At 43.1% G+C, this 24,648-nt stretch overlaps 1 protein-coding gene across 1 annotated transcript in view; it reads right to left on the bottom strand.

Annotated features, from left to right (window-relative positions):
• pdss2 (prenyl (decaprenyl) diphosphate synthase, subunit 2) overlaps positions 1–24,648 on the bottom strand; it is a 74,060-nt gene that overhangs the window by 26,355 nt on the left and 23,057 nt on the right. Inside the window, exons 4-5 of the mRNA XM_080538643.1 lie at positions 16,292–16,490; positions 166–240 (exon numbers count right to left, since the gene is read on the bottom strand). Of these exons, the coding sequence (XP_080394769.1) occupies positions 166–240; positions 16,292–16,490 (274 nt within the window). The remainder of the gene's footprint in view (positions 1–165; positions 241–16,291; positions 16,491–24,648) is intronic.

The following is a 24,648-nucleotide window of genomic DNA, read 5'->3' as shown; positions in this document are numbered from 1 at the left end:
TAATTGCATGAATGCGAAGGTACAGGTGTTCACCTAATAAAGGTGAGTATGTAAACAATACATCTGCCTTATGCATACCTCTTCAAATAAAGTAAATAAACGATTGACCATGGCAGAGAGACAGGCCCTGGTGGAGGTACAGAGACAGCAGCATGGTTGTCTTACCTCCAGACTGTTGGGGTTCTCATAGTAGATGCCCTGCACCATGTCACCGATGGCACTGGAGATCAGCTCAACAACCTGGTCAATGGAAAAAACACATGGAAAAAAACTAAAAACATTAACACTACAACAGCCGTGCCTATTTTACCTACTAGAAGAGCTGCCTTGGGGGTCAAATAGACCCCCTTTTTAGAATGTAAATCTGCTATTTACACACAGAGATCACTAGAGGGCCCTTTTTTTTTTTTTTGCAAAACAGCTTTATACTATCTTATCCTGAAGTGATTTTGAAAATGTAAGGATCCTGGGTGGTAGAACGCACATATCGAGGAAAAGTCATGAAAGGAGGGTCCTGAAATTTGATCGAGTGCAAAGATATAAAAATGTTTTTACTCACAGGGGTCACCGTGACCCCTCACGGCTCTTCTAGTGTCAAATGGATGTTCCATTCCCAGAGCCCTACCCTCCCACGTGCAGAATGCTTACTTGTTCATCCTCTTCCCCCCCTGGACAGTTTCTCTACTGGAAATAATTAAATAATAATACATTTAAAAAAAATGTAAAACATGAATTAGTACTTACTTAGACAAATGCATTTGTTCTATGTCTCTTTTGGATAAAGGCTGAATGCCAAACATGTAAATGTTTTGGTTAACACTAGCAGCACCAAAGCAGGTTTGGGCATTTTGTAATTGATAATTGAAATAACATTTATACCACTGTGAAAATCTGAGAGTTTCAAAGTTACAAACAGAATCCCCACCCTCTCCTCACTGACGATATATAACACTTATAATTATTGACATAGGACAGGATTGAATTTAGACAAAAGTGTAATGGATGAGAGAGAGACAAAAGATCTCCATCATTAATCCTCTATGTAAGCTATATGAAACACACAACCTTGGCTAGAACATGGAGAACCCAGAGACGGCTCTCTCTGTGCAAAATACACATGTGGCTTCATAAAGACTAAATACTAGGGGTGGAACGGTTCACAACTCATTCGGTCACGGTTCGGTACGATTTCGGTATAGCTGGGTAAAAATGATCACACTTTTTTTTTTTTTTTACTAAACAAACAGTGGGTCTTTCCTTCTTCAAAAAAACTATGTCTATCAATGCTGCTGCAACCAGCTACAACCTACTACTAATAAAGTACAATTTACTGAAAAGTAAATCCAAATTAATATTCTCTCAAAGAATATAATAAAATAAACTAAATTAACTGTCCTGTACTTGTATTCACATAAGCAGCTTTCAACATCACATCAGGACTGGGCTGCTTATACTGACATTCATTGTATTTTCTCTGCATTATGTGCAGCTGTTGTGCTACGGTGGAAGAAAGACACAACAACTGACTGCCTAGCAGCCTGGACACCTGTTTGATTCCTGTTGCTTTTTGTGCTGCTAAATTATTTGTGTGCAAAGCATCCAATTTGGGGGCCCAGTCCAGCTTCACTGACTGCATTGACAACATTTCTAGCATTATCAAATCAAAAACAACCCAAGCTTCACACAGACTACAATGTTCAGTTGCAAATAGTGTAGGCAATATCTTCTCATTCATGTCAAAGCCACCACCACCACCACCACCACCCTGCCTCCCATCACAGACCTCCATAGCTCCAGATCATTGAAGAGAGCACGCAGGCTTGTGGCTGACCCCTCACATCCAGCTCACAGCTTGTTTGAATGACTCCCTTCTGGACAGCGGTACAGGGCCACCAGGACAAAAACATCACGCTTGAACAGTTTCTTCCCCAAAGCCAGAGCCCTCTTCAATAACTCCTGATCATTGCACCTGCACTTTACATGTTCTTGCACTAAGTTGTACAGTATATTTATTCACTCATATTGGTACTGTATATTTTGTCTTGAGTATTGTTGTATTGTCGTCTTGCTGTTGTATGTACTGTATCTTGTTCAGCATGGTAGAATACTAAGTCATGTTCCTAGTGCACTGCACATGGCGAATAAAGTTGAATTGAATTGAATTATGTTATACTACTACTACTACATTATGTTATACTACTACTACTGTCATTATGTTTGTGGTTGGAATTATCTATAAAAGTCAGGACTGGGTTGCACCAATTTGGCGTAAGTCATTACTAAATGCAGGCATTTAGTAGTTACTAAACCTCTAGCTGTTACTAGCTAGTTTCAAACTAGTTGTTTACTAAAAATCGAAATAACCCGTTTATATATCTGATCTGACGTTTTTTTCCCCACTTCTGTGGGAAACTTCGCTAGCAACATTACGTTGCTAAGATACCTTCACTGCAGAGTTCCATAGAAACATCGTAACATAATTGAATGGTCCCAGTATTGTAGCTTCAGACGGACAAGTTGGTTGTTATTGCAAGTTATTGCATTAAACAAGTTGTAAAATGATTTGGGGGGCCAATATCTTTAGCTAGCTAAGGTAACTAGCTTACTATATTGTTGTCTTAGCAGTTGGTAAAAGAACAGGATTAAAATAAATATATATGATCAATAACATCTCGTGGGCTTGCTGCAGCAAGCACAATAACAACCAACCTGTTCGTCTGAAGCTGGGATCATTTGTGACTGGGCTACAGGCAGTCAAATTCTAGGCGAACGTGTGTGTAAGACACGAATAAACTTAGATTTCATGCATTTCAAGTGGCATCTTTGTAATAATGACAACGTAGACATGTCTAAGAATGCATTTCACCATGTAGATTCCCAATATAGTGAAAATACCACCGCTTCCGTCTTGTCAACCCCAGCTAACCTAGCTTGAGACAGACCTTAGTTATTTCAAATATTGTGTTGTGGCCGTCACTCGTCATTTACGTTGTATTTTGTGATTGTGATCCTACCATAAGCATGGAACTACAAGCCAACATTTAATACATTGTATTAATAAACAATTTAATTTGTCATAACTACGGCTCATGTGTCTTTTTATTGTACAAACAAAATAAATGTAGAAATGCAGGAACTGAATCGCTATCTTCCATAGGCTGGTTTTCCCCTGCTTCGGCAGGCTACTTTATCTCCGCTGAGGTAACGACGGTAAGCTACGAGTTAGTTATAACTTACACCACCCTAGGGGTATGTATAAATATTTAGTAGTTACTAAGCTCTACGTCATAACTAGTGTGCTTGGTGCAACCCATTCAAGTTTAGTAGTGACTAAATCTTGATTTAGTAAATACTTACGCTATAACTAGGGTTAGTTTGTACTTAGTAAGACGTGGTGCAACCGACCAGGAGCACACCGGAAGAGTCATGGATGGAAAGCCTTATTTCATTATTACTGTGACAGCTTGGGAAAGCAGTCTCATTTGAAACACTATGGAGAGATGAGGTGAATGTCTCCTCTCCCATCTAGGCCAGGAGGGAGCACCTGCAGTTGTCATAAACAATATGAGGCTTACACTTCTCTTCATTCAGCGGCGACCCTCTGGATTTGCTGACAACAGAAACGTGTGAGTTTAACACTCCTGTTAGGGATGCTCACGCTAACCTGCTGACATCACATTTTATATTGTAGTGCTTTTCCCGTTGAAAGGTGGGCTAGATGGAAATCTATGTTTATTTTTTTACTAATCTTACTATCCTTGTATCTATTTTCAGTTATTTTTGTTTGTTTTGTTTTTGTCTTGTGTGTTTGTATGTGCTATCCTACCTTTCTGCCCGATGGATATGATTTTGTTTGCGGTTTCTTTTCTCCTATTGACGTGCAGTAAGTGTCCCTTGATTTTCATTTGAAACAATGATATGGACGTGGAGTGGAACTCTGTACAAGCCTTCTGGGCTTCGTTCCCTCCTTGCACAATTTCTTGTGTGCTAAATAAATAAACTAAACTAAACTAAACATCACGCTAACCTGCTGACATCACGCTAACATCACTCAAACCTGCTGACATCACTCTAACCTGCTGACATCACTCTAACCTGCTGACAACACGCTAACCTGCTGACATCACGCTAACCTGCTGACATCACGCTAACATCTCTCTAACCTGCTGACATCACGCTAACCTGCTGACATCACGCTAACATCACTCAAACCTGCTGACATCACGCTAACATCACTCTAACCTGCTGACATCACGCTAACCTGCTGACATCACGCTAACATCACTCAAACCTGCTGACATCACTCTAACCTGCTGACATCACGCTAACCTGCTGACATCACGCTAACCTGCTGACATCACGCTAACCTGCTGACATCACGCTAACATCACTCTAACCTGCTGACATCACGCTAACCTGCTGACATCACGCTAACATCACTCAAACCTGCTGACATCACGCTAACCTGCTGACATCACTCTAACCTGCTGACATCACGCTAACCTGCTGACATCACTCTAACCTGCTGACATCACGCTAACCTGCTGACATCACGCTAACCTGCTGACATCACGCTAACCTGCTGACATCACTCTAACCTGCTGACATCACGCTAACCTGCTGACATCACGCTAACCTGCTGACATCACGCTAACCTGCTGACATCACGCTAACCTGCTGACATCACGCTAACCTGCTGACATCACGCTAACATCACTCAAACCTGCTGACATCACTCTAACCTGCTGACATCACGCTAACCTGCTGACATCACGCTAACCTGCTGACATCACGCTAACCTGCTGACATCACGCTAACATCACTCTAACCTGCTGACATCACGCTAACCTGCTGACATCACGCTAACATCACTCAAACCTGCTGACATCACGCTAACCTGCTGACATCACTCTAACCTGCTGACATCACGCTAACCTGCTGACATCACTCTAACCTGCTGACATCACGCTAACCTGCTGACATCACGCTAACCTGCTGACATCACGCTAACCTGCTGACATCACTCTAACCTGCTGACATCACGCTAACCTGCTGACATCACGCTAACCTGCTGACATCACTCTAACCTGCTGACATCACGCTAACCTGCTGACATCACGCTAACCTGCTGACATCACGCTAACCTGCTGACATCACGCTAACATCACTCAAACCTGCTGACATCACTCTAACCTGCTGACATCACGCTAACCTGCTGACATCACGCTAACCTGCTGACATCACGCTAACCTGCTGACATCACGCTAACATCACTCTAACCTGCTGACATCACGCTAACCTGCTGACATCACGCTAACATCACTCAAACCTGCTGACATCACGCTAACCTGCTGACATCACTCTAACCTGCTGACATCACTCTAACCTGCTGACATCACTCTAACCTGCTGACATCACGCTAACCTGCTGACATCACTCTAACCTGCTGACATCACGCTAACCTGCTGACATCACGTTAACCTGCTGACATCACTCTAACCTGCTGACATCACTCTAACCTGCTGACATCACTCTAACCTGCTGACATCACTCTAACCTGCTGACATCACTCTAACCTGCTGACATCACGCTAACCTGCTGACATCACGCTAACCTGCTGACATCACTCTAACCTGCTGACATCACGCTAACCTGCTGACATCACTCTAACCTGCTGACTGGGCTGCTGAGAAGAACTAAAACGACCCAAACATTCACCAACTGTCTTGGTTGATCGACAGTCTTGGTTATTGTGAAAACCACCGTAACTTGTATTTTTTATTACATGTTCATATAATGAACACAACACAATTTGGGTCAACCCACCCTTTAAGTCTTGGTAGCTCTCAGAGAGGTGGAGGGGGTGGTGGTGGTGGTGGAGGTGGAGGGGATGGAGGAGGGGGGACGGGCTGTAAACTGACCAGCTCTGCTCCTCACACTGCCAGCTCATTAATGGGGGAAGTGAGGACGGCCTGCTGCTTTCATAAAGCATTTCCAGACAGAGCTTTGTTCATCTGAGTCTTATTTATAGTGAACACCCAAAAGTGTATTACGAGACGATATCGGGTGTCCTGTTGGAAGAACCTCAATGTGTCTGAACAGCAGATGGCAGGAAAACTAAGAAACGTCAGAGAGCTGAGGGGTTAACGAGGCTGGAGAGCAGCAGGATGACATCTGCTGCTCCATCTCTTTTCATATCATAATAATAATAATAATAGTTTTATTCGCAATGCAATCAACTTGTCAGTCAATTGTTAGACTTTGGTGTTTTTTTGCTCTCGGCACAGGTCCCAACCAATTGCTCCTAAAGACCAGGGAATGGGCATTGGGGACAAGTATTTCCATTTGTACTCTATATAATAGCCCTATTCGGACAGAATTAGTATTATCTGGGGACCTCTGGCGATTTTTAGTAATTGGTCATCTGTGTTCGTAATCCTGTGCGAATTAGCCGAATTCGGCGAATTAAAAATTCCAACGCAAATGACCTACCCTAATTCACTGGACTCTCTCTAATTCGCTGGACACCATCACAGACGTCCCGAGATAATACGTATGCTGTGCTAATCGACATGTCAGTGATTTGGGGTGAGTTTGTTTCTCCAGCACCTTTTTTCTGCCATGTGTTGGAGACCTAAACCAACGCCTGTTGTGCTTGTTGTTCATGAAGAGGCTGTTACACAGAGCCATGATATCATATCCTGTTACACAGAGCCATGACATCATATCCTGTTACACAGAGCCATGACATCATATCCTGTTACACAGAGCCATGACATCATATCCTGTTACACAGAGCCATGACATCATATCCTGTTACACAGAGCCATGACATCATATCCTGTTACACAGAGCCATGACATCATATCCTGTTACACAGAGCCATGACATCATATCCTGTTACACAGAGCCATGACATCATATCCTGTTACACAGAGCCATGACATCATATGTGGAATGACCGTAAATTCCCCCGGATATTCCGTAAAACACAGACTTCGCTTATCCAGGGGGAATTCTCCACGTGAAACACAGACGTCGGGGGGTGATTCCTAATTACATGAGGTCACCAGATAATACTAATCCCGTCTGAATAGTGCTTATGAATGACAAGAGAGAGAATACATGTTATCCATTTCTTCATTTATTTTTTCTTTCTCTATCCGAGTCTCAGTGATATTTGGGTGACTGGAGTCTTTACAAAAAATTATTGAGGAAACTCAAGCCTCAAGAAAAGAGCAAAAAGTACAATGTGCCGTCAGTGTTACCAGATGTGCTGTGGACTGTCTCTGCTGGGCTGAGATCGAGGGGTGGGGTGAGGTGTCTTTTTTTGGAAAGTATCAGATAAGCCCCCCCTTGCTCCAGTCCCAAATCTAGCCGGATCGTTTTTTGCCGACAGGTCTGTGAGGGAGAGAAACTGGAGCCTCGCTCTGAGATCACTTTACCATTTATACAAGACTGGCCGAGGGCTCCTCTCAAGGCCAGGACACATAATCCAGATCAATCACTCCCCCCAAAATTCCCTGGTTTGTGTGTAATGCTGAAAAACCTCCAAGTGCGACATCTACAACTTCTACTGCTCCCTCTGTCCTAGTGATTCTGTGGCATGGCCATATGACGCCATTATTATGTGGGACAATGTGTAAAAGCATACATTCATGGTGAAACGGCCAATGAAATGGAAGCTCTCTGAGCCCCTCCTGGTGTTCCTACGTCCCCTGGTTGAGAATCACTGTGCTAGTGTTCATGATCAAACACACAATACTTTATTAAAGCAACCAGCCAGTGGCCGCGTTTCATTCTCTATCCAGCATTGATTTGGGGTCTCAATATTGTCACTGTGAGATACTGTTTAGGAGATAGTGGGAGACTGTTTAGGAGATAGTGGGAGACTGTTTAGGAGATAGTGGGATCCTCATTTGGCTCAAAATGTAACAAATCAAGACATGTGGGTGCTCATTGTAATACTGTCATGCAGAGTAATCTGTTTTATGGCTCTTGAGAACAGTGATCTTGAGTGAGTCCACTTCTGATATCTGACCAGTAGGGGGAGCCCTAGAGTCTTATGAAAACAACAGCTGACCTATTTCCAAATATATTTGCAAATGTTATCCATACAGTCATGTTCAAAGTTCATGGTTTAGAAGGCCATGACAGGCTCTGGAGTATGCAGCTTATGGGTTAGAACATGTTAAATATCTTACTCTCCAAATGATATTGGATTCAACAAAATGGGAAAAAACCTAGTCAATCCTGCCGTCGATGCATAACAGTAACATATATATAAACGACTGTCTCTCCCCAAACAATTGGCCATTTCCAATTTCAAAACATGGAGGGAAGAACAACAAAGAGTGTTGTATTGTCACGGTTGTCATTTGCATCCTACGGCCGGATCTTTAAGCAGCACTTTGAGATGCCTGTTAGTCTGTCCTGAGCATGAACCCAGTCAGTCAAACTGGAGGACAGGGAGGGCAGAGGGGGGTTTCGTCCGATAGAAACATGGTTATTTTGATCCACTTGTGCCGCCGCATTCTGACAGCTGAGCCTGGTGACAGACTGTCAGCAGGCGGTCGCCAGTGTACACAGAAGAAACGTGACACGTTCTCGTCTTTTGGTCCTCATATCGGCAACCAATCAAAATGTTCGGACTACACGGGGGAACTACGTTTTGACGTTGTTGAGAATCACAACACAAAGTCGCTAGTCAAGCCAAACTAGTGCAGTGCAATGGATTCAGTGAGTAATCCCCACTGCTACTATAACACTACTTTACATTGTTAGCAGGCTCACAAAACAAGCTGTGTTTGTTGCCTAGCGTTGTTTTCAACAATGCGGAAATGTATTCACATTTTTAAAAGAAAAATCTGATCATTACATCAGATCCCGACATGCCCAGAGCATTAGAACGTGACACAAAAGATCTGTGGTGTGACAATGACAACACACGTGTGTGCACGGCACTTCCATTATTTCCCTCTAAATTGTTTTTCAGGGGAATTTCACACTAATCTGAAACTGCCCTCAGCTAGCCTGCAAAAGCACTGAAGGCCACATGCTTCATAGTCTGTCCACTATGAAAAGCCTTCCATGGTGTATATCGGTATCGGTGCCGAGATCTTACCCCTAAAAAAACACAAAATGGAATGGCCAACAATCAATTCCGGCCGGGGACATATCCTGCATGTCATCCCTCCTCTCTCTCTCCCCCTCCTTCCTGTCTAAATCTTCACTGTAACGGTCAATAAAAATTTAAAATATGAGTGGGACTGCCCCACTTAAAAAAAAAAGAAGAAAAAAAGAAAGTGGTGAGTGTGTCAATATTGCGTATGTTAGGTGGCAGAGAGTTCCAGAGACGGGGAGCAGAACGGCTGAAGGCTCTAGATCCCATAGTAGTCAGGCGGGCAGAAGGGATGACAAGTTGGTTGGCAGAGGAGATCTGAGAATACGGGAGGGAAGTTAGTCTGGGTTTGTATCCCACAAGTGAGGCCCACTAAGAAGCACCAGAACCAGAATTTATTTTATTACATCCCACTGTACCACTACACAAGAGTAAACATATTTGGCTCAGGTTCTTCAACATGGGCATTGCAGCAAGATACACAATCACAATAATAGAGTGAAGTAACATAAGTAAAGTAAGTAATAATAACATAATAATAAAGTAATACAGTGATGGTAGTCGTATTACAGTGGAATCAATTCAACGCAAAAATGCTGTGCAGAGTCCAATAAGATGAAATGCAATATAATACAGTACAAGTAGTCAGGTAGTGTGGAAGTAGTCATAAAATATATATTATTTCTGTAGTGTGAATGTGGCTGGTTTGGGGGGGGACAGTCTTTTTTTTTCTGCATCTTCCAGTGCGTTTCCCCAGGAGGCTGATTGCTGGAGGGAAGTAGCTGTGTGACGTCCTCTGGGTTTCAGCCCCGAGGCTTCGGTACCGTTTCCCCGACGGCAGCGACTCCAACAGCTTCTGATTGGGGTGGCTGGGGTCCCTAATAATCCTGAGGGCCTTTCTGACATGACATGGCAGAAATATGCCAACTGGAAGAGCTCTCTCAACTAGGAGAGGTTTGTCTTGTTGCGAAATGATGGTGACTGTATGAATCTCCAGACAGATCCACTGCATAAACTTAAACCAGCTGGTTTAACCTTATTTGTCATTTTTTGTCACTTAATTGTGATTTGTCACACCATGCAAGGCGCCGGCCCGCTCACTGGGAGCAATTTTGGGGTTCAGTGTCTTGCCCAAGGACACTTCGACATGTGGCCAGCCGGGGCTCGAACCGCTGCTCTGCCAACCTTGTGATGATTAGATGGCGACTCTACCTCCTGCGCCACAGCCGCCTCAAGATAATAGTGGGGGGGTTTTAATACGACAGAATAACCAGAGTTTTCAATGCGTCTCTATGGAGGACAACCTGCCTCCCAGCTGACAGAGGGAACGATCACACAGCCTATTGTGATGCTGAATGATGAGAACCTACATATTGGACAGCAGAAGACGACTGACATCAGCCCACAGTCGCCTCCCCCCCCCCCCCCCCCCCGCCCCGTCCATCACAGACCTTTGAAAATGAGTTTGTTCTTTTTAAATAAACTGCTGAACCCTCCTCATCCACGGTTTTATGATGAGACTAATGGCACTACATTAACATTTACATCTTCCTCAGTGGCGTAGCGGACGGGCCCGCAAGCGACGCACCACGGGGGGGCCCCAGCCACTAGGGGGCCCCCTAACATTGGATACATTTTTTTTTTTTTTATAAAACAAAGAAAATAAGTGGCCCTTCATTGTGTCAACCTTAATTTTAATATATAGGCCTATACGCCAACGTTCGGACGTTCCCAAACGCGAACCGGCACGGTTCTTTGCCGGTGTGAAAGCCCTATATGAGGGGTTCAGTGTCAGTTTGCTTCGGTGCACCTTGCTGCCTGATTGTCTGTCCATGTGTCATTCACTCTCAACATGGATACAAGTACAATAAGCATTCTTTAGGTGGTGGTAGATTCTCTATTCGGACATTATAGCCGCTATATGTGGGACTGTCGGTTCGATATTGTAAAAAAAAAAAAAAAAAAGTTTACGGAAGTACATGTCTCAAGTATTATCTCGGCGGTTAGTCGAGTGAAAGAAAAACAACATACAGATGATAATTCACACAATATAATACCACGACAGCGTACAGCACTAAACAATAACATTTATTTGGGCAGCATCATACTCAAAGTCAGGCAGAAGGGCAGGGTCCGGCCAGGTTCACAGTCACAGACTGTCAGTACATAATTTAGCATGGTTAGGCTATATATAGCTGTTTCTTTTTGTATTCTACTATTCTATTCTACTTCTGCTTTCTGCGTCTCCCTGGGTATTCCTAGACCAGATGGCAAACAGTAAAGAAATGCCACAATATACCAGGACTTAAGAAACTAGATGTCCAACAAAGGATTTGACAAACCCTGGGCTATTTTGCGCAACAAGTAGACTCTGATGCAGCGGAGACAGGGTTGCCAGATGGGCTGGTTTTTGGTGGATTTACAAGTTTTTAGATTGGTTAGGTTGGAAATTCTTAATCCCATCTGGCAACCCTTAGCGGAGAGTGTACAGGTTGTATGTTTACAGATATCGCACTGCTGTGCACACACACTTTGTTAAAAGAAATAAAGCTTGTACTTTTCTACTTTATAATACATTCTACTGATGTAGTCTACAATTTGGTTTTAGTTATAGGCTATTGCTCTCACTTGTTTGTACCTTTCGCTAAGTCAAGCATTTAGAATGTAGAGTGCATATTGCGAAATTTCGCACTCTAAAAAACGCACTTTTTTTTTTACCTCGGTTGCGAAAGGCCGCCACCTTGCGGGGGGGCCTCGGGATTTTGCGATACGCCACTGATCTTCCTGTGTTTAATTGTAGCACTCTGAGATTTCCTATGTAAAGTGCTTTTATAAATAAAATGTATTATTATTATTATTATTATTACATTTTTGGCATTTAGCAGACGCCTTATTCCAAAGCGACTTACACTCAATACATTTGACTAAGCAAGTGAATCATCAATCCACCAGTCGTTGCAGGAGAAATAATCCAGCTCAGGAAAAATCTACTTCTATCACCTTCTTCTAAACCTAGACTTTTTATTATTTTTTATTATATAGACACTGGAGAACAGAGAAACAGTACAAGGGGGGCAACCCAGACACTAGGGTTCTATAAGGGTATGCACTTGTTAATATAGCCTCTCTAGGCTATGTTACGTATATTGCCATAGTACCTCTATCAGTGTTTCCTATACATGCATTTCATCGTGGCGGTCCGCCACGATGGAATTTCCTCCGCCACCATGCAGATTTCTCAACCAAAAAAAAAAAAAAAGATTTAGGCCGCTTTTCAGACCTTCACAGCGCTAGACACACCCACAAGCGCGAAGCGACGCGCTTGCAAAACTGTTTTGTGATTGGTCGAATACATCTAGGTAGGCTGCGTCTAGTCTACAAACTACTTCAGGTGTTACAATCCATTACAGATTGATTAGCAACACTGCATCAGCACGACGGTGGGTTATTGCATTCTATGGTTCGTGTTCTTATACCAGTGCTCAGTATACAAGTATTTTAAATGAACATTCGTAATGTAGTCTGATGTTCATGGTCAACTAAATCAGGCTATTTTGTGAAACAATTATGTTTCCGCTACCTTAGAACTACTTAAAGTAATTGCCAGAAATGTTAGCTAGCAATGTTAGCTAGCTATGTGTTCATAAATTCCTGGTTCCATTTTCAGATGAGTTTGTTAAAGTATTTCAAACGAAAAGTACCAGAAGATGAGGAAGACGGTCAGGTAACCACACATAGTGAAAAATATGATGATAAATACGATGTAATAATTATGATGAGACGGTATGATATGGCACGTGTGTGGTGGTCTTGCGGCCTGTCTCGTTCCAGCGAGTCAACTCGTATACATTGTGCGCTCTGCGCTGCGGGCTAAAGGGCTCTGCACACAGCGTGCGATGCAATTTCTGTTGTATGTTCTCATAGACTTCCATTCAAACTTCAAAATGGAACGTTGACGGCGACGCGCAACAGAAATCGCACGCTGTGTGCAGAGCCCTTAACGATCTTGTAACTTCGCAAACAATAGCAGCATTTAAAATGTTTTTAAAAAAAGTTTAGTTTATGTTCAACTGGAAAAGGTAGTGAGCACAGAATTTCGTGTTTTGAATCTGCTAAAATTGCCTTTTAAAAAAGGCTGGCGCGTGCGCGCGAAAAATCGGTCAGCACTACCCGCCACCATGGTAAAAATTCCTGGAGGAAACACTGCTCTATCTTAGCTTACTGCTTCATATACTGACAGCAACTTGCGCTCTGGTAGATATAACACTGGTTAGGCTACTACTAAAGACCACACTTCCAAGCTGCGTAGCCTAATTAGGTCTTTATCTAACGTTCTGTAAAATGTAATCGATTATCTAAAATATGCAACATTTTGGCTACAGTAAAAACCAATGTTTGGAAGTACATTTTCGATGCAGGAACTAAAGGGAACTAGTTAAATGAAGCTACTGGTTAAGGGGAGGAGTGGGCCTGGATGTACTCAGCTTTCCAATTTCATTTCTTAGCCATGTGAAGTAGAGCCCGGGCAAGCGCTCACTGGAGCTGCAGCAAAGTGTCACACATATCAAGAATGGTCAAAGGCTACAGCAGTGATATGACACCTGTATGGAAGTTATTCATTTGTAACCAACCAGTGGATGTTATGCCAGACAGGGGTGAAAAAGAACAGTCAGATACTGACAGTTAGGCAGCTAATGACCTGCTGGACATGGGCAGTGGAACAGTGGAAATATCTTTTGTTTATAGACGGAACGGTTGTTAGTATTTGATATTAGGCTTTATACGACTTTAGTTCCGACCAAGTAATTTGATTGGACAAGAGGCATTCCATGAGTGCTGATATACAGTATAACAGCACTGGGACTTTTAACTATATGTATCACTCAGCTGCACAGACGTTGTACTAAATGACCGTTAATTACTACATGTTTGTGTTCAGGTTACTAGGCAACCGTCCATTTGAAGTTCAGTTGCGGAACTATTTTTTGTTTATTTTTATGATGAAATAAACAAACAAATCATAATCTTTTTTTTTTTTTCAAAACCACATCAGGATTCGCTAGTATGAAGCCAGGTATGAACGCGCCTGCGCCGTCTGTTGTTCTTCCTGCACACAGGTAAACATATTCAGGATCCAACAGCGTCGTTGGGCTCGCGCAAACAAACCGGGCAAATTGTACTTGCTCCAGTCCAGGCAAGCGGGCAAGCGTTACTGTCGAACCCTGGCTATATAGAGCTGAGCTATCTATAATTACGTTTATTTTAAATGTATTGCCATTCATCAAATAAACAGTTAACTGGGTCTTTTTTTTATACGGTGCCTTTTCCGTCCCCAGTACAAATCATGTTGTATTTTGTCTAAATTTGGACAAATACTAATACCATTAGTTTTTTCATGTATAGTAAATTGTTATTTATTATGAATACAATGATATGGGCTTCTAAGTTGTTGTTTTTTACATTTTAAAAGCTTTGGTTAAAGATTTTTTGCCATGTGTTGTTCATTCAACTTCAACCCCCAAAATAACTATTAAAAACATATACTGTACATTTCCAAATATGTTATTATTATTTCATTTTCCTGATCAATATCTATTGAAATCAAATATAGTTTTTTATCCCCCAAAAATTATATTTTGTACAAAAAATTAAGGTTGTATGTTTGGCCCTGCGGTCACTGTCCACCATGTTAAGCTGTGTTAATGTCCCTTTTAAAAGAAAACCATATTTCTCAATCACATCACTCTCATGAGGTGACATCACATCAGTGGAGGGGATTTCAAATGTGGTAAGCTGTGTGATTTTCTACCTCTTTTACCATCTGATTTTTATGTTTTTATCAAGTGAATTTAATGTGGTTGACCATAACGTGTCCACCCTGTTAAATATTGAGGAGATCAATCAAATTTAATAATTTCAAAAAAAACGTTTTTAGTGCAAATTAGATTCCTCATCAAGTATTCATGGTCATTCTAGGCATTATGCTAACACAGGCTGGCTAAAGCCCAATTTATGCTTCTGCGTCGAATTTACGCGCGGCTACGCCGTAGCTTGCGCAAGGGCTCTCCTGGTTTATAGTTCTGCGTTGGTCTTTACGGCTCCGCGTTGGTCGGTGTACTCATAGCGGCATAATAGCGATGAAAAAACTTATTTTTGTTATGCTTGTTGTAAAGAAAATGTCTATAATGCATTGAAATGACAGTAAACTAAGATAATAAGATGGTTATCATAATTTTTCAAATCTTTATTAATAAGTAATTACAGAAAAAGTAAATGACATTTCTATCATGACTTCCGCATTTACGAGAGAGTCGGAATGTGACGGTACCAAGCGGACCAATCACAGTTCTTATAGATAACTTTACATTAAATATGTCTATCATAAATATCATTGAACAGCCATGGGGCTCCCTGTAACTAATCATTTATTTCTAAATAAACAGGATTGTACATCTCGTAAATGTGAATCGCGCTATGGGAAGGCTGTGCCTGACGCTTCCATAGGGCGCTCCGTTGGAACGGTGTACTCATACCGGCATAATAGCGATTTTTTTGGTTATGCTTGTCGTAAATAAAAGTTCTATGATGCATTGAAATGACATTAAACTAAGATAATACGATGGTTATCATAATTTTTCAAATCTTTATTAATAAGTAATTACAGAAAAAGTAAATGACATTTCTGTCATGGCTTCTGCATTTTGGTCTACGAGAGAGTCGGAATCATGTGCTACCAAGCGGACCAATCACAGTGCTTACGGTTGCGTAGGCACTGCCGCGTAGTTACATTTTTGGAGAGGTGCGCGTCAACCTACGCCGTAGCCTCGATTTTACGCAGAAGCATACATTGGGCTTAAAGGCTAACCTTAACTCAAAATGTCCACCCTGTTAGTGCCCACCCTGTTAGTGTGCACTCTGTTAGCCCTATTCAACTACAGAGGGTATTCTAAATAAAATACAATTTAGGTGCCTGAGCTCGACCACTATGTTTTTCAGCAAGCTAGATATGTCCTTTATATAATAGAAGATTAAAATATAGATAAATCAACAATTTATTTTTCACAAGTTATGAAGTGCAAATGGCACCCTATTAAAAAAATGACCCAACTGACTAAAATGTTCTCTTCAAATAGCTTCTGGCCTACAGATCGGAGCCAAACGATGTCTCACCTTGGTGTTGTTGAGCTGGGCCAGGCCGGTGCAGGCGTTAGCCAGCAGGAAGTCTCCACTCAGGACGGCCATCTTGTTACCAAACTGCATGTCCTTCAGCGGGCCGTCGGAGTTGGTCCACTCCTTGAGGTTAACAATCCCACGATGCACCAGGAAGGCGGTGTGGATGAGTTCTGTGATTTCAGCAAGATTGCGTTGGCTGCATGGGAACAGAAATACAGAGTCTATAGAAAAATCAAATCAGCACACCCCTAACTTTTTGACCTCTTTTTCTTTACAAAATAATTTATTTTTATTCTTTTATTTTTACTTTTTTTTCAGTCCCACTCATATTTTTCATTTTATTAGACAGATGTAGTGAAGACAGACAGGAAAGTAAGGAGAAGAAGGGAGAGAGGTCATGTCAGCAGGGCATGGGCCGGATTCGAACCCATGCCAACATGGGCATATGTGTGCACTGCATGTTGCATGCAATGTTGACCTCCTTCTACAGTAGAAAGACCAAGGCGCTCTTCAAAAGTCAGGGAGCGAAACAATGCATCAAACAATCTTAAAGTGTTATAATACATGTAGGGCTGTCAAACCATTAGTAAGTCAATTGCATGATTTTTTTTACATATTTTACAATTTGTCCGAAATAAACACCCAAGATATTTTTATGTAAAAACAATTACATTACGTTAGGTATACTTTGCTTGGATGTAATAATCTATCATCAGATGTAGGGGTGGGCATCGACGATCGATAATTGATCGATAATTGATCGATAAGGATCTTGGTCGATCACAAAATAAAACATTTGGTCGATCACAAAAAAAAAAAAAAAAGTTTTTTTTTTTTTTGTGATCGACCAAATGTTTTATTTTGTGATCGACCAAGATCCTTATCGATCAATTATCGATCGTCGATGCCCACCCCTAATCAGATGACTGCCTGATACATCTTTCCTGACAGTTTATGATGGTGCTCAGAATATAGATCCCATAGGTAATACTAGTTAGTAATATGGGGTGAACGTACAGATTGTTAGCTTTTATTTGAAGGTATTTGTATAAATATTGGTTCCACCAGTTTAGAAAACAACAGATGCCTTCTTCAATCTGTTTCTCTACCACTAATCAGACTACCAGGCGGCCATTTGTATCGACCCGGAGGACAAGAAAAAAAGAGAACTACATTGGTGGAGACACCCTCCCATCTCTCCATTGGTGGAGACACCCTCCCATCTCCCCATTGGTGGAGACACCCTCCCATCTCCCCATTGGTGGAGACACCCTCCCATCTCCCCATTGGTGGAGACACCCACCCATCTCTCCATTGGTGGAGACACCCACCCATCTCTCCATTGGTGGAGACACCCTCCCATCTCTCCATTGGTGGAGACACCCACCTATCTCCCCATTGGTGGAGACACCCTCCCATCTCTCCATTGGTGGAGACACCCACCCATCTCCCCATTGGTGGAGACACCCACCCATCTCCCCATTGGTGGAGACACCCACCCATCTCCCCATTGGTGGAGACACCCACCCATCTCTCCATTGGTGGAGATACCCTCCCATCTCTCCATTGGTGGAGATACCCACCCACCCATCTCTCCATTGGTGGAGATACCCTCCCATCTCCCCATTGGTGGAGATACAATAAAAGATACAATGGAGATAATAATGGAAGCTCACCCACAAGCTAGCAACAAAACTCACTTGGCACCCAAGGGGCACGTGAGAAAGTAGCTAGTAGCTAGTATCGTTTGTTGGCGAACCAACCTAGTAAGTTTGATTATCTCTGTAAGAGTGAAGTTTAACAGAAGTTCTAGAACAAGCTATCAAAGTAGTTAACTACATAAAGCCACGTCTACTGAAGTCGTGCCTGTTGACGATTGTGATGAAATGGGGTCTGAGCACCAGAGCCTACGGTGGCTAGGCTGGGCAAGGTGCTGCGCTCCCAAACAAAGGCAAGGACCATGACTGGATCCGTAATCCTTTCAATTGGCTAACGTCAGAATCTGCCGCCAAATAAAACCCAAGAGGAGGTGGCAGATCTCAGGATGGACCACACTTTGAAAGTTTGGAGAGATGGGTTTGGATGCATTTTGGCTGCTTGTGGCACATGAATATCCAACTCGTCATATGGTAAATGGACTGCACTTATATAGCGCCTTTATCCAAAGCGCTTTACAACAGCCTATCATTCACCCATTCACACACACATTCGCACACCAATGGCGGTAAGCTGCCATGCAAGGCGCCGGCCCGCTCACTGGGAGCAATTTTGGGGTTCAGTGTCTTGCCCAAGGACACTTCGATATGTGGCCAGCCGGGGCTCGAACCGCCAATCTGCCAACCTTGCGATCATTAGACGGCGGCTCTACCTCCTGCACCACAGCCGCCCCCGTCAGACTGTGCTGTTGTCTTGTCACCCTTCCCAACACCTTACGTCTGTGAGTCGGCCGTCTCTCACCTGAAGTACACGAAGAGCAAGAGGAGGCACCACATGTCAGTGGAGCAGGACCTGCGCATCGCTCTCGTCAATCTCTCCCCACAGCCAAAGACTTTGCTCTCAAAAGCAGGTGCATGTGTCCCACTGATTACGGATGCCCAACAAAGCACTAAATTGCCTAAATGCTAATCGTTTCAGCATTCCTAAGTTATTTTAGGTTTTAAACAACAAAAGATAAATGCATTTTTATAATGAACATTATTCAATTTAATGTATGTTGTTAACCAATTAGGCTTTTTCATATTAATTTGCTAATAAAAAGGTTTGGTAACCACTGTCGTAGTGAGATGTCAAACCCGAATCACCCGAAATGTATTTATTTGTCCTCACTTCATCCCTCACATCTTCTCACTTTATCACTAACAAACAATAGATAAGCCTTACAATGCGAAGTTTTAATAAACAACTACTGTTGGCTTTCAGATAAAAAGACCTGAAAGCAGCGTATGAATGGAGCCTCTCACGTGTCCTGCGGGAGACTATAATCAGATGTTGATTCAGTTATTGCTGTGGATAATTAGCTCCCTCTCCATATGGGCTGAGCCTGCCACGGTGACACAGAGGAACCTGCTATGGCAGAGCTGGGTGTGGTGACGGCCACTTAAGCCCATCTTTCACCCAGCGATAAAAGAAAAGTCCTAATGAGATATTTCAATTTGCACATTGAAATTTCAATTTCATTCACCTGTCAACAGCTGTGTTCTTACCAGCTTCTGTACACATGCATGTCTGGGTCTTCTGTACACATACATGTCTGGGTCTTCTGTACACATACATGTCTGGGTCTTCTGTACACATACATGTCTGGGTCTTCTGTACACATACATGTCTGGTTGGTCTGTCTGTACACATACATGTCTGGTTGGTCTGTACACATACATGTCTGGTTGGTCTGTACACATACATGTCTGGTTGGTCTGTACACATACATGTCTGGCTGGTCTGTACACATACATGTCTGGTTGGTCTGTACACATACATGTCTGGGTCTTCTGTACACATACATGTCTGCGTCTTCTGTACACATACATGTCTGGGTCTTCTGTACACATACATGTCTGGGTCTTCTGTACACATACATGTCTGGCTGGTCTGTACACACACATGTCTGGCTGGTCTGTACACATACATGTCTGGTTGGTCTGTACACATACATGTCTGGTTGGTCTGTACACATACATGTCTGGTTGGTCTGTACACATACATGTCTGGGTCTTCTGTACACATACATGTCTGGTTGGTCTGTACACATACATGTCTGGGTCTTCTGTACACATACATGTCTGGTTGGTCTGTACACATACATGTCTGGTTGGTCTGTACACATACATGTCTGGTTGGTCTGTACACATACATGTCTGGTTGGTCTGTACACATACATGTCTGGTTGGTCTGTACACATACATGTCTGGGTCTTCTGTACACATACATGTCTGGCTGGTCTGTACACATACATGTCTGGGTCTTCTGTACACATACATGTCTGGTTGGTCTGTACACATACATGTCTGGTTGGTCTGTACACATACATGTCTGGTTGGTCTGTACACATACATGTCTGGGTCTTCTGTACACATACATGTCTGGGTCTTCTGTACACATACATGTCTGGGTCTTCTGTACACATACATGTCTGGGTCTTCTGTACACATGCATGTCTGGGTCTTCTGTACACATACATGTCTGGGTCTTCTGTACACATACATGTCTGGGTCTTCTGTACACATACATGTCTGGGTCTTCTGTACACATACATGTCTGGGTCTTCTGTACACATACATGTCTGGTTGGTCTGTACACATACATGTCTGGCTGGTCTGTACACATACATGTCTGGGTCTTCTGTACACATGCATGTCTGGGTCTTCTGTACACATACATGTCTGGGTCTTCTGTACACATACATGTCTGGTTGGTCTGTACACATACATGTCTGGCTGGTCTGTACACATACACGTCTGGGTGTTCTGTACACATACATGTCTGGTTGGTCTGTACACATACATGTCTGGCTGGTCTGTACACATACATGTCTGGGTGTTCTGTACACATACATGTCTGGCTGGTCTGTACACATACATGTCTGGTTGGTCTGTACACATACATGTCTGGGTCTTCTGTACACATACATGTCTGGGTCTTCTGTACACATACATGTCTGGTTGGTCTGTACACATACATGTCTGGTTGGTCTGTACACATACATGTCTGGGCTGCCAGGTAATTGTGTGTTTGACAGTCTCTCAGAGTTGTTATGTAAAATGATATAATGTCATTGCTTTCTCTTCTCAATCACATCCATTGTCCTCTATCAGCCGAGAGGAGACGGTGTTGGGCTTGTCGGCAATCTAAAAGGCACAGGACTCAAATGCGTCTGGGTAGACTGAAAGTTAGGAGTGTGCATGACAATTCTTTGCTATTATGTTGCTATTTTATGATGGTTGCCATGAGCTGTGAATCGAAATATACTGAGACAGGTAAACATTTTCAGATATGAGTTTTAGTGCTACGGCCATGAACACAGGGAATGAGACTTGTATTTATAAGAACATCACATTATTTCTGGTAATAAAAATAAAAATGTATTTCAATTGTTGGACACAGAGGGCAGCAAAGCGCAACATTACAAGCTGGATTTCAGAACGTGTTCTCGCTGTGTCTTACTTTCATGCTTGATTTTGAAAGTGTTACATTGCTACATTGTTTCATTAAGATCAATTAAAGCCACAATCTTGTTTTGTTTTTTAAGTCAGCCAGACACAAAGCTGAGGGATGGAGTTTGGAGGCTAATATTCATAGAAAGCAGTCTGCAAGGACTGACAGTGACCGAGACATGGGGTGGGGGGCGGGGGGGTTAAACATATTTCGAAGCTATAGAGTGTTGGTTACATTCCTGTTGCATTGGAGTGAAACATGATGGGATAACAGCTGTATTAAGCTCATGAGGCTCTAAAAACATTGTTTCATGAATTCTGGACTGTGGCTGGTAACTGGTCACATCCTAACAGCAACCCAGGCCATGATGAGAACAATGCATGGTGACTGCAGCGCAAGTATGGAGCAGGGAACCCTCACTGAAACTGATAATGAAGGTCTCGGGTCGTGTGGAACATACACGCAGAGATGCATAATGGCTTTGGTACGGAGGGGCGATTCTGACAGACGTGCTTTGAGATTTCCAGTAACCCCCCCCCCCCCTCCCCCCCTCCCCCCCTCCCGGACCCCCGTAGGCTGGTCGCCGGGGCGATGCCTCAGATCCACAACTTATGATAAGCAGCGCAGCCCGGGGAGGAGAAGGGGAGAAGGGGACTTGTGTATAAATAGCTTTGGCGCCCAGTTGCATAGCAACTGATGCCATCTTGCTGAGGTGTTCCGCCCCCTGACACGCCCCTTGTCCTGAGTGTTCTGTTCCATTTTCCTCCCTTCACAGGCTCGACAGCACCGCTGTGAAATACAGCTGTGTGTGTGTGTGTGTGTGTGTGTGTGTGTGTGCGTGTGTGTGTGTGTGTGTAAGGGAGTGAGAGAATGATGAGCCTGTGTGTGTGTGTGTGTGTGTGTGTGTGTGTAAGGGAGTGAGAGAATGATGAGCCTGTGTGTGTGTGAGTTTGTGTGTGTGTGTGTGTGTGTGTGTGTGTGAGAGTATGTGTGAGTATGTGTGAGTATGTGTGTGTGAGTTTGTGTGTGTGTGAGTGTGTGTGTGTGTGTGTGTGTGTGTGTGTGTGTGTGTGTGTGTGTGTAAGGGAGTGAGAGAATGATGAGCCTGTGTGTGTGTGTGTGTGTGTGTGTGTGTAAGGGAGTGAGAGAATGATGAGCCTGTGTGTGTGTGTGTGTGTGTGTGTGTGTGTGTAAGGGAGTGAGAGAATGATGAGCCTGTGTGTGTGTGTGTGTGTGTGTGTGTGTGTGTGTAAGGGAGTGAGAGAATGATGAGCCTGTGTGTGTGTGTGTGTGTGTGTGTGTGTGTGTGTAAGGGAGTGAGAGAATGATGAGCCTGTGTGTGTGTGAGTTTGTGTGTGTGTGTGTGTGTGTGTGTGTGAGAGTATGTGTGAGTATGTGTGAGTATGTGTGTGTGAGTTTGTGTGTGTGTGAGTGTGTGTGTGTGTGTGTGTGTGTGTGTGTGTGTGTGTGAGAGTATGTGTGAGTATGTGTGTGTGTGAGTATGTGTGTGTGAGTGTGAGTATGTGTGTGTGTGAGTATGTTTATGAGAGAGTCTGTGTGTAGCTATTAAAGCTGGAAAGCTAGCAACATGTTTCAATATGTCACAATAAGTGACTTGGCAAAAAAAAAAGAAACAGGCTTCAGACATTTCACCAACGTTCTCATCCATAAGGGAGTTGACAAAACAAAGGTAAGAGGAGCAGCTTCCAGCTTCCAGTGGTGTGTGTGTGTGTGTGTGTGTGTATATACACGAGTTCCTCTTCCTCCCTGGGAAAGCCTGGCCTCTCTCAGACCTCTCCATCACAGTTGAGACTCTTCCTGTAACCTCCTGCCAGACAGCCAAGAACCGTGGAGTGATACTCCACAAGCACTTATCCTGTGAGGCAAACGCCATTAACTGTCCCTCCTGAGACATCTACTACCCCCCTGTACTGTTTCCCTAACATTTTAGTCGAGTTTTCGTCGCTGACTACGGCTAGACTAAAATGTTTGGGGGTTTTTGTGGACTGAGACTGCACTGGAACGTTTGCAGTTTTCATCAACTGGAACTGGACTGGAACTAAGAAAAATGGAGGTGACTTGGTGTGACGAGAACTGGTGTGCATCTTCATCTAAACACCAAAGACTAAGTGCCAACATTAACACTGCGCTGCAGTGGCTCGTCCCTCCCAACAACTGGGTCTTGGTGAGTCGTTAAGCAGACGCACAAAGTATAAGCGGGACAGTTCCAAATGGTTACTCGCAGAGATGCGGCCATTCAATAATAATATAATAATAATAACTTTTATGTGTATAGCACTTTTCCTGCAAACTTTGCAGCTCAAAATGCTTAATACATTATTGAATTATTTTTCAATACAGTTGAGAAGCAGAGAGAAGCCAGCGTTTAAAGGCATTTAAAGGCATGCTGTGTACTCTTTTGATGGCCAATACGAGTTGCCTAGTAAGGCTTACATCTCCAAAACTGCCATTCCAAATGTGTATGAGAAAGTGAAGGGTGACATTTTTTATTTATTTTTTCTGAGTGGGGCAGTCCCACTCATATGTTTCCTTTTAATGACAGACACAGTAGAGATTATGACAGGAAGGATGGGTGAGAGAGAGAGAGAGAAGGGATGACATGCAGGATATGTCCGCGGCTGGAATCGAACCGGGATCCCTGCAGTATATGGTCAGTGCTTAATCCACTACGCCACCTAAGCGCCCCCAAACTACGTTTTATGAGCATAAAGAGGCATGGTTTGCTTCATAGGTTGCTGTGTTATGACATTATCTGGGTCACATAACAGTGAAACGGTAAATGGACTGCACTTATATAGCACCTTATTCCAAAGCGCTTTACAATGGCCTCTCATTCACCCATTCACACACACACATTCACACACCAATGGCAGCAAGCTACCATGCAAGGTGCCGGCCCTTGTCAATTACAATTATTTCTGAGACAACTGTTCCAGGCCTAACCAGAGGGTCATCTCTGACTAACCAGGTCATCTCTGACTAACAGGGTCATCTCTGACTAACAGAGTCATCTCTGACTAACCAGATCATCTCTGACTAACCAGATCATCTCTGACTAACCAGATCATCTCTGACTAACCAGGTCATCTCTGTCGAACCAGATCATCTCTGACTAACAGGGTCATCTCTGTCTAACCAGATCATCTCTGTCTAACCAGATCATCTCTGACTAACCAGGGTCA

Source organism: Nansenia antarctica (genome assembly GCF_963989245.1).
Source record: "Nansenia antarctica genome assembly, chromosome: 8".
NCBI classification, from domain to species: domain Eukaryota; kingdom Metazoa; phylum Chordata; class Actinopteri; order Argentiniformes; family Microstomatidae; genus Nansenia; species Nansenia antarctica.
This window is presented reverse-complemented; position numbering and strand designations above follow the sequence as displayed.